Genomic DNA, 15386 nt, shown 5'->3' with positions numbered 1-15386 from the left:
TCCCATTCAAAATCCTATTTTTCCTATAGATAAACACGTTCACACACATCTTTCTTTCTTTCTCTCTCTCTCACACTCACTCACTCACTCACTCACTCTCTTTCTCACTCACACATACCCATAGCAGTGCTTCCTGTCGGGACATGTGTGTTCTCTGAGGCATGTGCATGCTCAGCAGAGCAGAGCTCTCAGCCTGTCGCCCTGGCCTGGCTCCAGTGTGACTCTAGGCCCTGGCAGGATAAAGAAGAGAAAGGTGCTGGAAGAGGTCTACGTCTGAGGTAGCACCTTATTCCCTAAAAAGTACTGCACTCTGTAGGGAATAGGGTGCCATTTTGGATGCAACCCTGTTCTCTGCTCATGTTGTAATGACGGGCCCTTGCACCTTGAGGCCAGGATGTTGTCGTTACACTTTTAACTAGGACTATGGCACAAATGTTGTTAAAGAATTTCTTTTTTTGTATGTATTTCACTGTAAATGAGGAGAAAGGAGATAAGATAAGACCTTGTCAAAGGCATCATGCACTTAGAACAGAAAATTGTTGCAGCTGAATTAGAAGGTTTTGGCACTGGCCATTATCACCTCTGAGCCCCTGCAGCCCAATACTGTCACAGTCAGTAGAGACAGCCTGTCTCTGCAACCTTCAAATACTGCAGATATACTCATTCTAGTCTCTGCATGTCAACATACCCACAGATCACCATTTCAGTTGATTTCAGTTAAAAGCTTTCATGGAGGCAATATTGCGTTTTTGTGCATGTGCGTTGTGAATATAATTTTTGGCTTTGGTCATCAAAAAAAGAGCATAGCATATGGATTAAGATCACTTAATTGGTAAATTGCACACAAGGTCCAACCAAAATTTGACATCTGCTTTTAACCCAAACCATCGAAAGCATACATATACCGTTTTTTTTAGAGCAGTGTGTGGGCGCTGCCAAACTGTGCGCTGTTGTTGTGGGGGGTTAAGTGTCTTGCTCAAAGGCAGGCAGTGGCATCTAGGATTTGATACCAGCAACCCTCATGTTGCCAGCTCACTTCGCACAAGATTTTTACCGTCGGACACACTTCAAGTTGCTGGCTCGCCTCCCTAACTGCTAGGCTACCTCTCTAACCGTGAGGCTTGGGTGCCTTGATTTCAAGCAAAAACAACACAATATAGGCATGTACGAAGTCTCTGGGAAAATTTGTTTGAGTCGGTCAATGGACTGCAAAATTACTATACTAAATTTATTTTGTAAATGTGTTTTGGTTATTTATTTTCATGATATTTTAATTGCATGTTTTTTTCAGTATCATGATTACTGCTGTAAAATATTTTTTACAACCAAGCTTATCTTGTTTTTCTCCTGTTTTTAAGTATCATTGTTTAAAAAAATGTATTCCATGTCTAGCCATGTGCCTGGCATTGACCTTATGTTTTGGTGGTTTTGCATCAGAAGATGTCCCCCTTAATGAGACTACTCTAGTTTGTAGCCTTAACTCAAACTGTTTGTGCTTTTCCAAGACATCAGAACTTGAGCTGAAAACCTGGTATTCCTCAGCATGTTTAAAAAAAAAAAATCTACTCATCCATGAGCATGACAGATTTTATATATATATTGCTCAAAAAAATAAAGGGAACACTTAAACAACACATCCTAGATCTGAATGAAAGAAATAATCTTATTAAATACTTTTTTCTTTACATAGTTGAATGTGCTGACAACAAAATCACACAAAAATAATCAATGGAAATCCAATTTATCAACCCATGGAGGTCTGGATTTGGAGTCACACTCAAAATTAAAGTGGAAAACCACACTACAGGCTGATCCAACTTTGATGTAATGTCCTTAAAACAAGTCAAAATGAGGCTCAGTAGTGTGTGTGGCCTCCACGTGCCTATATGACCTCCCTACAACGCCTGGGCATGCTCCTGATGAGGTGGCGGATGGTCTCCTGAGGGATCTCCTCCCAGACCTGAACTAAAGCATCTGCCAACTCCTGGACAGTCTGTGGTGCAACGTGGCGTTGGTGGATGGAGCGAGACATGATGTCCCAGATGTGCTCAATTGGATTCAGGTCTGGGGAACGGGCTGGCCAGTCCATAGCATCAATGCCTTCCTCTTGCAGGAACTGCTGACACACTCCAGCCACATGAGGTTTAGCATTGTCTTGCATTAGGAGGAACCCAGGGCCAACCGCACCAGCATATGGTCTCACAAGGGGTCTGAGGATCTCATCTCGGTACCTAATGGCAGTCAGGCTACCTCTGGCGAGCACATGGAGGACTGTGCGGCCCCCCAAAGAAATGCCACCCCACACCATGACTGACCCACCGCCAAACCGGTCATGCTGGAGGATGTTGCAGGCAGCAGAACATTCTCCATGGCGTCTCCAGACTCTGTCACGTCTGTCACGTGCTCAGTGTGAACCTGCTTTCATCTGTGAAGAGCACAGGGCGCCAGTGGCGAATTTGCCAATCTTGGTGTTCTCTGGCAAATGCCAAACGTCCTGCACGGTGTTGGGCTGTAAGCACAACCCCCACCTGTGGACGTCGGGCCCTCATACCACCATCATGGAGTCTGTTTCTGACCGTTTGAGCAGACACATGCACATTTGTGGCCTGCTGGAGGTCATTTTGCAGGGCTCTGGCAGTGCTTCTCCTGCTCCTCCTTGCACAAAGGCGGAGGTAGCGGTCCTGCTGCTGGGTTGTTGCCCTCCTATGGCCTCCTCCACGTCTCCTGATGTACTGGCCTGTCTCCTTGTAGCTCCTCCATGCTCTGGACACTACGCTGACAGACACAGCAAACCTTCTTGCCACAGATCGCATTGATGTGCCATCCTGGATGAGCTGCACTACCTGAGCCACTTGTGTGGGTTGTAGACTCCGTCTCATGCTACCACTAGAGTGAAAGCACCGCCAGCATTCAAAAGTGACCAAAACATCAGCCAGGAAGCATAGGAACTGAGAAGTGGTCTGTGGTCCCCACCTGCAGAATCACTCCTTTATTGGGGGTGTCTTGCTTATTGCCTATAATTTCCACCTGTTGTCTATTCCATTTGCACAACAGCATGTGAAATGTATTGTCAATCAGTGTTGCTTCCTAAGTGGACAGTTTGATTTCACAGAAGTGTGATTGACTTGGAGTTACATTGTGTTGTTTAAGTGTTCCCTTTATTTTTTTGAGCAGTATATATATATATATATATATATATATATATATATATATAGATAGATAGATAGATAGATAGATAGATAGATAGATAGATAGATAGATAGATAGATAGATAGATAGATAGATAGATAGATAGATAGATAGATAGATAGATAGATAAAATATATATATACGTGTATGTATATAGTACCAGTCAAAAGTTTGGACAGGGTTTTTCTTTATTTTTACTATTTTCAACATTGTGGAATAATAGTGAAGACACCAAAACTATGAAATAACATATATATGGAATCATGTAGTAACCAAAAAAGTATTAAACAAATGAAAATATATTTTATATTTGAGATTCTTCAAAGTAGCCACCCTTTGCCTTGATGACAGCTTTGCACACTTTTGGCATTCTCTCAATCAGCTTCACCTGGAATGCTTTTCCAACAGTCTTGAAGGACTTCACTCTGCGGTCCAACTCATCCCAAACCATCTCAATTGGGTTGAGGTTTGGGTGATTGTGGAGGCCAGGTCATCTGATGCAGCACTCCCTCACTCTCCTTCTTCGTCAAATAGTCCTTACACAGCCTGGAGGTGTGTTGGGTCATTGTCCTGTTGAAAAACAAATGATAGTCCCATTAAACCAGATGGGATGGTGTATCTTCTGCAGAATGCTGTGGTAGCCACGCTGGTTAAGTGTGCCTTGAATTCTAAATGAATCACTGACAGTGTCACCAGCAAAGCACCCCCGCACCATCAAACATGCTCCTCCATGCTTCACAGTGGGAACCACACATACGGAGATCATCCGTTCACCGACTCTGCGTCTCACAAAGACACGGCAGTTGGAACCAAAGATCTCAAATTTGGACTCATCAGACCAAAAGACAGATTTCCACTGATCCAATGTCCATTGTTCATGTTTCTTGGCCCAAGCAACTCTCTTCTTCTTATTGGTGTCCTTTAGTAGTGGTTTACAACTGATTGGCTCAAACGCATTAAGAAGGATAGTTTTAACAAGGTAAACCTGTCAATTGAAATTCATTCCAGGTGACTAATTCATGAAGTTGGTTGAGAGAATGCCAAGAGTGTGCAAAGCTGTCATCAAGGCAAAGGGTGGCTACTTTGAAGAATCTCAAATATAAAATATATTTTGATTTGTTTAACATGTTTTTGGTTACTACATGATTCCTTATGTGTTATTTCATAGTTTTAATGTCTTCACTATTATTCTACAATCTAGAACATAGTACAAATAAAGAAAAACCCTTGAATGAGTAAGTTAGGTTTGTCCCAACTTTTGTCTGGTACTGTATATGGGTTTCACTGTAGTTTATCTCATTAACTTGTTCCCGGACAATAGATCAGATCCTGATTTCTTTTTATTAGGCATCTAATGCTGTTACAATAGCCAGGGTTGATTTGCTTTACAATACATTATCTTTATACAGATGTTTTTTATGGATATAACAGTAATAGCAGTCATGCTATGTTCTTGTTTAAAAAAAAAAATCTAAACAATGTAAATATGTGTTAGACAATTGTGCATAATCATTTATAATTCACTGTAGAAAATCAGCGAGAGTGAGAACTTCCTTCCTTCCTACCCCCTTTAACTAAAACTTCAATGTACTCAGATATACCCCCATAACTTATCAGACATCAGTGACATGGGAATTGTAATGCCTCAATATACTGTAACAGGCTCAATGAAACATGGATCAATGTTTTCAGTCCCGTCAAGTACATTTGTAACATGCTGTACAGGAAAGATTCCAACAACTATAAAATATAATCACATAAATAAATACAGTTTCAATGTCATTTGTTTTTAAACCATAAATTATTTTAATTTTCAGGATGAAATATTATCACAACAAGGGTCCCCATATATTGCAATCAGTTAAAAGGAAGAAATGTATGAGGATTAATCATTTTATTATTTGATTGTAGACAACACAATTATTTAACACTTAAAGGTACAATAAGTACTTTTTGCTATTTGTTGTTCTACCTAAGGTCAGTATTTTTTTCTTAGCATTTTTGGCATTTCTAGTGCTGAGGTTGTGGAGGGGAAGGTTTCCAGTATGTGCTTAGTTGTGCTTAGTTGGTCTACAGCTTTGTGGTTTCTCCAAAAGGCCAGAATTCTAACTCAAGATCTGCATGTGACTTTAGTTTTCAGAGAAATCTTCAATTGACAACCAAGAATGATTGATGCAAAAGTTTGGAGAAGACTTTCACATCAATAGACAAAAAAACAACATAATAACCCTATTTCTCCTTACCAAAATAATTACAATAAAGTACTGAAGTTGTTGACCGTAGCCAGATGGAGGTACTCTGGCTGGTCATCGTTATCCTCCTCCTCTCCCCCCTGCTCCCCTCCGTCCCTCCCCACCCTCCTCTGCCTCATGGACAGGGTATTCCTCTTCTCCATGACCTCTGACCCCAGCGAGCGGTTCTCAAGACACTCCTGGATCATCTGGGCCAGGTCCTGCTGCAGACGCTGGCAGTTCTCCCTGCAGGGAAGGACAAGACCATAGGAGTTAATTATATAGATCTACATACAGTGCATTCGGAAAGTATTCAGAACCCTTGACTTTTTCCCAAAAAATTTACTTGTCAGCCTTATTCTAAAATGGATTAAATAGTTTTTCCCCCTCGTCAATCTACACACAATACCCCAAAATGACAAAGCAAAAACAGTTTTTTTTGCACATTTATAAAAAAAAAAACTGAAATATAACATTTACATAAGTATTCAGACCCTTTACCCAGTACTTTGTTGAAGCCCCTTTGACAGCAATTACAGCCTTGAGTCTTATTCTGTATGACGCTACAAGCTTGGCACACCTGTATTTGGAGAGTTTCTCCCATTCTTCTCTGCAGATCCTCTCAAGCTCTGTCAGGTTGGATGGGGAGTGTCGCTGCACAGCTATTTTCAGGTCTCCAGAGATGTTAGATGGGTTCAAGTCTGGGCTCTGGCTGGACCACTCAAGGACATTCAGAGACTTCCTGAAGCCACTCCTGCGTTGTCTTGGCTGTGTGCTTAGGGTCGATGTCCTGTTGGAAGATCTCTCTGTACTTGTTTATCTTTCCTTTGATCCTGACTAGTCTTACAGTCCCTGCCTCTGAAAAAAACCCACAGCATGATGCTGCCACCACCACCATTCTTCACCGTAGGGATGGTGCCAGGTTTCCTCCAGACGTGACACTTGACATTCAGGCCAAAGAATTCAGTCTTAGTTTCATCAGACGAGAGAATCTTGTTTCTCATGGTCTGAGAGTCCTTTAGGTGCCTTTTGGCAAACTCCAAGCGGGCTGTCATGTGCATTTTACTGAGGAGTGGCTTCCGTCTGGCCACTTTACCATAAAGGCCTGATTGGTGGAGTGCTGCAGAGATGGCTGTCCTTCTGGAATGTTCTCCCATCTCCACAGAGGAACTCTGGAGCTCTGTCAGAGTGACCATCTGGTTCTTGGTCATTTCCCTGACCAAGGCCCTTTCCCCCCAATTGCTCAGTTTGGCAGGGTGGCCAGCTATAGGAACTTATAGGAACTTCTTCCATTTAAGAATGATGGAGGCTACCGTGTTCTTGGGGAACTTCAATGCTGCAGAAATGTTTTAGTACTCTTCCCCAGATCTGTGCCTTGACACAATCCTGTCTCTGAACTCTACAGGCAATTCCTTTGACCTCATGGCTTGGTTTTTGCTCTGACATGCACTGTCAACTGTGGGACCTTTAAATAGACAGGTGTGTGCCTTTCTAAATCATGTCCAATCAATTGAATTTACCACAGGTGGACTCCAATCAAGTTGTAGAAACATCTCAAGAATGATCAAGGGAAACAAGATGCGCCTGAGCTCAATTTCGAGTCTCATAGCAAAGGGTCTGAATACTTATGTAAATATGGCATTTCTGTGTTTAATTTTTAATACATTTGCTGTTTTTGCTTTGTCATTATCAGGTATTGTGTGTAGATTGATAAGGGAAACAAATAATTGAATCCATTTTCGAATAAGGCGGAAACGTAACAAAATGTGGAAAAAGGAAAGGGGTCTGAATACTTTCCGAATGCACTGTATATATGTAGCTCTAATGATATCTGTTTACCCTACAAAATGGAAGAAAGACATGAATGTAGAAGTTAATAATATAGATAGATCTAAAGATGACGTGGAGCTCTAGGGATGTACATTCTCTTTACTAAGTTATAGGGGAGCATATAAATTAGCAGCAGGTTAACTCACGCTGTCGGTGGCGTTGGCAGGTTGTAGTCCTCTCCTGTTTCACCTGTCAACCAGTAGGTCAACTCTGTGCCTTTACCCTGGGATATATATACACATACACACAATCTTATATGATATTCAACACAGTAGATAAGAGTACTAAATAGTACAAATGGCATCAACAAAAATCTGTATGATTCTATCATGACAAATAGCAAAGTAGCATGTGCCATGTCCATACCTTGAGAAAAGTCTCCCCTCTCTTCTCGTACTCAAACTTGCAGTCTGTCCTCTGTAGGATGCTGATGGTGGGCTGACTGACATGGATTCTCAGGGCTGGATGGAGAGAGACAGAGTTGTATTTTACTCACCTGCCATAACAGCTGATATGAACATGAAATGTTTGTGTAGATTTGGTGTGGATATTTCCATTGTTCCTGTAGCCTGCTTACGACGTCCCGTTGACTCCATGCTAGAGGCAGTGTTGACTGTGTCTCCAAACAGGCAGTATCTGGGCATCTTTATCCCCACCACTCCTGCTGCACAGGGGCCTAGGGAACAAGTAGTGAGACTTAAGGGAGGTATTGATGACAGACAGAGGGAGGAGAGAGTGAGTGAGGTTACAGGAAAGAGCAGAGACCAAGGAGGTTTTGTATTGATGATATGTACGAGGAGAGAGAAGGACGTGTTATGAATTCAGGGTAGGTCTTGAGGAGCTACGGATACCTGAGTGCATCCCAATGCGGATCCACACAGGTAGTCCCGGCAGATGTCTGAGCTGGAAGGTCCCCATAAATGCCAGAATGTCCAGGGCCATGCGGGAGATGTCCACCGCGTGCCTGTTACCGTTCCGCCGAGGCAACCCCGACGCCACCATGTACGCATCACCTATCGTCTCCACCTGACACAGGACAAGAAGGAAGACATAGAAGCTATACATCTGCTATTGAACTAAACGTTTTGGTTTACAGTAAGCCTAGCCTCAACCACAACCCTAACCTTAACCCTAACCTCAACCCTAACCTTGTATACGTCGTGGTGGTCGAGGATGCTGTCAAAGCCCTTGTAGATGTCGTTGAGCATGTCCACCACTTCCATGGGGGTGCTGTACTGGCACAGGGTGGTGAAGCCCACGATGTCGCTGAAGTACACCGTCACCTCCTCAAACAGCTCCGGCTCCACGATGCCTGTCTCCTTCAGAGAACGCACCACAGGACTGGAGAGAGGAGAGAGAGAAGTCATTTGCTGGTCTTAAAGTGGTTTTCTGGTTGTGCAGTCTGACAAAGACCTTCTGGTCGAAACACTGCACTTTATAAAACAAGAACATGGAACTGTGTTCGGGTATCTGTTTCTTTTTGTTGTTGCTGTCGTTTGTCGACTGACCGAGGCAGCAGCATGAAGTTGAGGCAGTCGGCCCTGTCTCTCTCAGCCTTGTACAGAGCTGTCCTCTCCTCCACCAGGTGCTCCAGGTTCCGGGAGTACATCTGCAGCCGACGGATCAGGTTGTCCATGTAGCTCTCATTAGCCTGGTTGTGCAGGTTACTATGGAGAAAAGAACAGGATCAGTCACACACATATACACACACAGACACATGCGCACACACACATCCGCCACTTTTCAATGTAGGTGCTGCCCTTGTGAGGGATTTCTCAAATGTATGTTAAATGAAAGAGAAGGGAGCTCTACAGCAATTGCATGTTAGTTATTTAGAAGCACTGCAAACCATAACCATGCTCGTCTTACTGATATCTCTATTTAATTTGAACAGTTGTCATGTTACAGAGACATTTTACCATCTTTGTAAATGTATTCTTCACCTTTCTGATAAAATGGCCAAGTCCTGGCAAGTATTTAGCTCTATCCAGTAAAAGAGAGATAAAAGTAGGTAGCTGGTACCTGAAGATCTTCCCCAATGAGCTCTCTATCTTCTTAAAATCAGGCCTTCGCTCTGGGTCCTCATCCCAGCAGATCTTTATCAGCATGTACACCTGTGGGCATTCAGAAAAAAATAAATGAACAAGCCAATGTGGATTACAGACTCTCTAGCTCTATATCTGTCTTTCTCTGTACTGTAAGCCCCCCCCCTCTCTCTCTCTGTTGCACACAAACAGACAGACAAACACACAAACAAATGCCAATCTTACCTCCAGTTCTTTTTCTCCTGCAGTCTCAAAATTCAGATCAGGTCTGAAATAGGTTATTTTGATAGGGTACTGCACTCTGGCCATTTTCTCTGATGAAGACAGAACAACTTGTGTGAGCGTTTTGTTAATCTGCTACACTATGTTGTGCTCAACTGAACAATGCTACAGTTGACCAGGAGGGGTCGATACTTCCCCAGAATTAAATGCAGGACCACTCAAAGTGCCAAAGATTACATTTTAAATAAGGGTAACTACAGTATAGCAAAGCTGATGCAATGATTCTGTTCTGAATTTCTATATAAGGTATTATATAGTAATGTGTTTAACCTGTGCGGTCGGAGTAGGCCTCGGTGTAAAAGGTTTTCCTCCTGAGAACTATCTCCTGGGCGATGATGGCAAAGCTGTAGACATCTCCCTTCTGGGAGATCCCCTGTCTTCGCAGGTGCTCTGGAGCTGTCCACAGGTCTGATGGGGGAGAGAAAGGAGGGGAAGGATGGAGAGGAAAAGAGAGGGAGGGAGGGAGGGAGGGGATAGGGGAGGATAGGTTAAAAAAAAACAAGAGGAAGAACAGGGATAAGACAGAAAGAGACATCCTAGGACAGACAGACCTCAGGGGATGTGTATTGCATGAATGCTAACTATGCTAGCAAGCTAGCTCTACCGACGTAATAGTTCCTACCTCTGCCTGGGTTTAGAATGGTGTTGCAGCCAAAGCCAGTGATCTTGACCACCATGCGGTTGTCTACCACACAGTTAGTGGACTTGAGACGGCCATGGACCTGGATGTCACTGGAATGGAGGTAGGACATACCCTGCGGAGATGAAGAAAGGGGAGGAGGTTTTGTCTTTGAATAAAGATCTACTGTATTTCAATGACTCAATGTTGTCAAATGGATCAAAGCACTTCGGAAATGTATATCAATATTGACAAGATAAAAACTCTTGGATAGTGTTTTAGCTTGGCTAAGGTTTTAGCATCTTACGGTAAATTGCTCTGAGTTGGCATTTTCTGAGCTCATACAAACCAACAGTAGAGTGTAGACTAGAGTTGTTGCCAGCTCACCTTGGCGATGTCGTACATTACAGAGATCTTAAACTCCCAGTCCATGAAGGTCTCCTCCGGGTATGAAATATTGTCATTCAGCACACACTGAGGAAGGAAGAAGTTAAAAGTTCAAATGGGAAAGTGTATGTGGGCGTGCGTGCGTGCTTGCATGTGTGTTTCTCACCCTTAGAGATCCCCTCTCGCCGTACTCAAACACCCCAAACACACCATGATCATACTTGACTGTGCCGTAGAACTTAGTCAGGTTGTAGTAGTCAATGTGCAGAAGCTGTAAATCAGGGAGGTTGGATATAATAAGCAATAGGAGTTATAATCAAATCAAATATGAAAAACTAAACAAAGATACCACATGGACACATGTAAAAATGCATACTTGATACCCTTGAGTAGTCTACCGGACATTATCAAACTTGCTGTATAATCGGTGACTCACCGAGTTGAGCTCTATCCTCTGTCTCTTGTTAAAGTTCCCGTCCGAGTGCTTCAGCTCCTTCAGGATCACAATCTGAAACCATGACAACAACAGTAGCTTTAGTACACCTGACCATATCCAGCTCCCTCAAGATCCTTCTTCATGTGTCAAAGTGAAGGAGTCTGGCAACATGAGTATACAATACACCTGACCAGACCACTGTATCGGTCCCTGAGCTGTGGTAGTTGCTTTAACCTACATGTGTATATATCGCTCTTTATATGTATGTATGTATAGTTGAAGTCGGAAGTTTACATACACTTAGGTTGGAATCATTAAAACTCGTTTTTCAACCACTCCACAAATTTCTTGTTAACAAACTATAGTTTTGGCAAGTCGGTTAGGGCATCTACTTTGTGCATGACACAAGTAATTTTTCCAACAATTGTTTACAGACAGATTGTTTCACTTATTATTCACTGTATCACAATTCCAGTGGGTCAGAAGTTTACATACACTAAGTTGACTGTGCTTTTAAACAGCTTGGAAAATTCCCGAAAATGATGTCATGGCTTTAGAAGCTTCTGGTAGGCTAATTGACATAATTTGAGTCAATTGGAGGTGTACCTGTGGATGTATTTCAAACTCAGTGCCTCTGTGCTTGACATCATGGGAAAATCAAAGAAATCAGCCAAGACCTTGGGAAAGAAATCGTAGACATCCACAAGTCTGGTTCATCATTGGGAGCGATTTTCAAACGCTAGAAGGTACCACGTTCATCTGTACAAACAATAGTACACAAGTATAAACACCATGGGACCACACAGCCGACATACCGCTCAGTAAGGAGACACGTTCTGTCTCCTAGAGATGAACGTACTTTGGTGCGAGAAGTGCAAATCAATCCCAGAACAACAAGCAAAGGACCTTGTGAAGATGCTGGAGGAAACAGGTACAAAAGTATCTATATCCACATTAAAACGAGTCCTATATCGACATAACCTGAAAGGCTGCTCACAAGAAGCCACTACTCCAAAACCGCCATAAAAAAAAGCCAGACTACGGTTTGCAACTGCACATGGGGACAAAGTTCGTATTCTTTGGAGAAATGTCCTCTGGTCTGATGAAACAAAAATAGAACTGTTTGGCCATAATGACCATTGTTATGTTTGGAGGAAAAGGGGCACGCTTGCAAGCCGAAGAACACCATCCCAACCGTGAAGCACGGGGGTGGCAGCATCATGTTGTGGAGGTGCTTTGCTGCAGGAGGGACTGGTGCCCTTCACAAAATAGATGACATCATGAGGGAGTTACACCAGCTCTGTCAGGAGGAATGGGTCAAAATTCACCCAACTTATTGTGGGAAGCTTGTGGAAGGCTACCAGAAACGTTTGACCCAAGTTTAACAATTTAAAGGCAATGCTACCAAATACTAATTGAGTGTATGGAAACTTCTGACCCACTGGGAATGTGATGAAAGAAATAAAAGCTGAAATAAATCATTCTCTCTACTATTATTCTGACATTTCACATTCTTAAAATAAAGTGGTGATCCTAACTGACCTAAGACAGGGAATTTTTACTAGAATTAAATGTCGGGAATTTTGAAAAACTGAGTTTAAATGTATTTGGCTAAGGTGTATGTAAACTTCCGACTTCAACTGTACTACCCACCACTGCGACCGGTATACTCTCGTTGGCTGGCCCTCGTTTCCTATTTGTCGCCAAACCCACTGGCTCCAGGTCATCTATAAGTCTTTGCTAGGTAAAGCCCCGCCTTATCTCAGTTCACTGGTCACCATAGCAGCACCCACCCGTAGCACGTGCTCCAGCAAGTATATTTCAAAGCCAATTCCTCCTTTGACCGCCTATCCTTCCAGTTCTCTGCTGCCAATGACTGGAATGAATTGCAAAAATCACTGAAGCTGGAGACTCATATCTCCCTCACTAACTTTAAACATCAGCTATCAGAGCAGCTTACAGATCATTGCACCTGCACATAGCCCATCTGTAAATAGCCCATCCAACTACCTCGTCCGCATATTGTTATTTATTTTTTTGCTCCTTTGCACCCCAGTATCTCTACTTGCACATTCATCTTCTGCTCATCTATCACTCCACTGTTTAATTGCTAGCTTGTAATTATTTTGCAACAATGGCCTATTTATTGCCTTACCTCCCTAATCTTACTTCATTTGAAACACACTGTATATAGACTTTTTCTATTGTGTTATTGACTGTACGTTTCATTATTCCATGTGTAACTCTGTGTTGTTGTTTGTGTCACGCTGCTTTGCTTTATCTTGGCCAGGTCGCAGTTGTAAATGAGAACTTGTTCTCAACTGGCCTACCTGGTTAAATAAAGGTGAAATAAATACATTAAATAAATACAATTTGACCCAAGTTAAACAATTTAAAGGCAATGCTACCAAATACTAATTGAGTGTATGTAAGCTTCTGACCAACTGGGAATGTGATGACAGAAATAAAAGCTGAAATAAATCATTCTTTTTGGCTGCTTTTCCTTCACTCTGCTGTCCAATTCATCCCAGACCATCTCAACTGGGTTGAGGTCGGTTGATTGTGGAGGCCAGGTCATCTGATGCAGCACTCCATCACTCTCCTTCATGGTCAAATTGAATTGAATTCTAAATAAATCACAGACAGTGTCTCCAGCAAAGCACCCCCACACCATCACCCCTCCTCAATGCTTCACGGTGAGAACCACACATGCGGAGGTCATCCGTTCACCTACTCTGCGTCTCACAAAGACATGGCGGTTGGAACAAAAAAATCTCAAATTTGGACTCATCAGAACAAAGGACAGAATTCCACCTGTCTAATGTCCATTGCTCATGTTTCTTGGCCCAAGCAAGTCTCTTCTTCTTATTGGTGTCCCTTAGTAATGGTTTCTTTCCAGCAATTCCACCATGAAGGCCTGAATCCCGCAGTCTCCTCTGACCAGTTGATGTTGAGATGTGTCTGTTACTTGAACTCTGTGAAGCATTTATTTGGGCTGCAATTTCTGAGGCTGGTAACTCTAATGAACTTATTCTCTGCAGCAGAGGTAACTCTGGGTTTTCCTTTCAAGATAGAAAAATTACATCACCACATTAGTAAACTGGTAGAGCAGGGTCACAAGGCATCATATGGGAAAGTACAACCAGAGAAACAAGAGGTAACATAGTAATTAAAGTGTCCTCCCTGTGAGCAGAAGTTATGTTTGTTTTTACTATAATTTAAAAATAAAATTGTTCACCTGGTAAAGTAACATTCGACGGAAAGACAGAGGTAGAGTATAGTAGGGATTGTAGAGGGATTTCTGAGTTAAAGGAAACAGAGATGTAGACTAGTGAAGGTAACAAAGGAAAGTAAGTTAATTGGAAAGTAGGAATTTTGAATTTGAATTGTTTGGATTGCTTAACAGTTATCAAACTAGAATCTAACAAAATGTTATTTCATTTGGTTTTATTGGGTTTTTCACGGTTAGAGAAAATATATCTTAAAGTGTCACACACATGGAATTTTCATGTGGAGTTTTAAATGAACACGTGAATTATTTTTGATAAGAAATGTACTGAAGAAACTTACTGTGACCTTGGATATGAAATTGTGGGTTGTGGGTTCGATTCCCACGGGGGGCCAGCACAGATAAAAAATGTATGAAATGTATGAAATTGTATGAAATGTATGCATTCACTACTGTAAGTCGCTCTGGATAAGAGCGTCTGCTAAATGACGTAAATGTAAATGTAAATGTAAATGTATGAAATGTTTGACTGTTTTTAAATAATTGGTCTAATAGAGAAAGAAACACTTATTTGAACGGTTTGAATGTCCTCTGACCTCTGTCCTGACTTTCTAGTGTGGTTTGATCACCCTCGCTGGAAAGCTGAGAGACATTGGATGATGATTTGAAGTTAATTTATGATACTGATAATTATGGAGAAGTTTATAGTTAGTAGTTATGTGTGATTCGGACCACGAGAAGGTTAGTTCTGTCTCTGGTCTATTTTTCTATTCCTTGAATCAGGTTCTGGGTAAAACAAAATGTAATGGAGTTATTAAGGGTAGTAATTCTAATTTGATTTGCAGTGTTGTTGTTTTTTTATACATTGATCACGTTGTGAGTTATGTGGCAAAATGGGGGAATTACCAGTCTGAGGTTTTTGGATTGAAGTTTACACACCTTGAGTAATATGTAGGAATGTATCGAATGATGTATGAAGGAGTGTATTGTTGTTTGTCTGTTTTGTTTCGATATAAATCTCACCAGATTGGGTCTGCTGGATGATCGGAATAATTTCCTGATCCTATGACTCTGCGATGAGGTTGACAGTGTCATAGGGGGAGTATAAGCCAATTTGGAAAAATTGTTTCAACAGAAT

The 15386-nt window shown here is 42.0% G+C and overlaps 1 protein-coding gene across 2 annotated transcripts in view; it reads right to left on the bottom strand.

Moving 5' to 3' along the window:
* Positions 1-4511: 4511 nt before the first annotated feature.
* Positions 4512-15386, bottom strand: part of LOC106589536 (heat-stable enterotoxin receptor) — a 30286-nt gene continuing 19411 nt past the window's right edge. For both annotated transcript variants that reach the window (XM_014179640.2, XM_014179636.2), the window contains 14 exons: positions 11020-11091; positions 10750-10854; positions 10584-10670; positions 10200-10332; positions 9848-9985; positions 9521-9609; positions 9273-9364; positions 8759-8917; positions 8399-8591; positions 8102-8276; positions 7828-7926; positions 7617-7711; positions 7397-7473; positions 4512-5666 (listed from right to left, as the gene is read on the bottom strand). In XM_014179640.2, coding sequence (XP_014035115.1) covers positions 5441-5666; positions 7397-7473; positions 7617-7711; positions 7828-7926; positions 8102-8276; positions 8399-8591; positions 8759-8917; positions 9273-9364; positions 9521-9609; positions 9848-9985; positions 10200-10332; positions 10584-10670; positions 10750-10854; positions 11020-11091 — 1740 coding nt within the window. In that variant the 3' untranslated portion in view covers positions 4512-5440. The remainder of the gene's footprint in view (positions 5667-7396; positions 7474-7616; positions 7712-7827; positions 7927-8101; positions 8277-8398; positions 8592-8758; positions 8918-9272; positions 9365-9520; positions 9610-9847; positions 9986-10199; positions 10333-10583; positions 10671-10749; positions 10855-11019; positions 11092-15386) is intronic.

The sequence above is a fragment of the Salmo salar genome, chromosome ssa28 (assembly GCF_905237065.1).
Source record: "Salmo salar chromosome ssa28, Ssal_v3.1, whole genome shotgun sequence".
In the NCBI taxonomy this organism is placed as follows: domain Eukaryota; kingdom Metazoa; phylum Chordata; class Actinopteri; order Salmoniformes; family Salmonidae; genus Salmo; species Salmo salar.
Note: the sequence above shows the minus strand (reverse complement) of the source record. Positions and strands in the feature narration are given on the sequence as shown.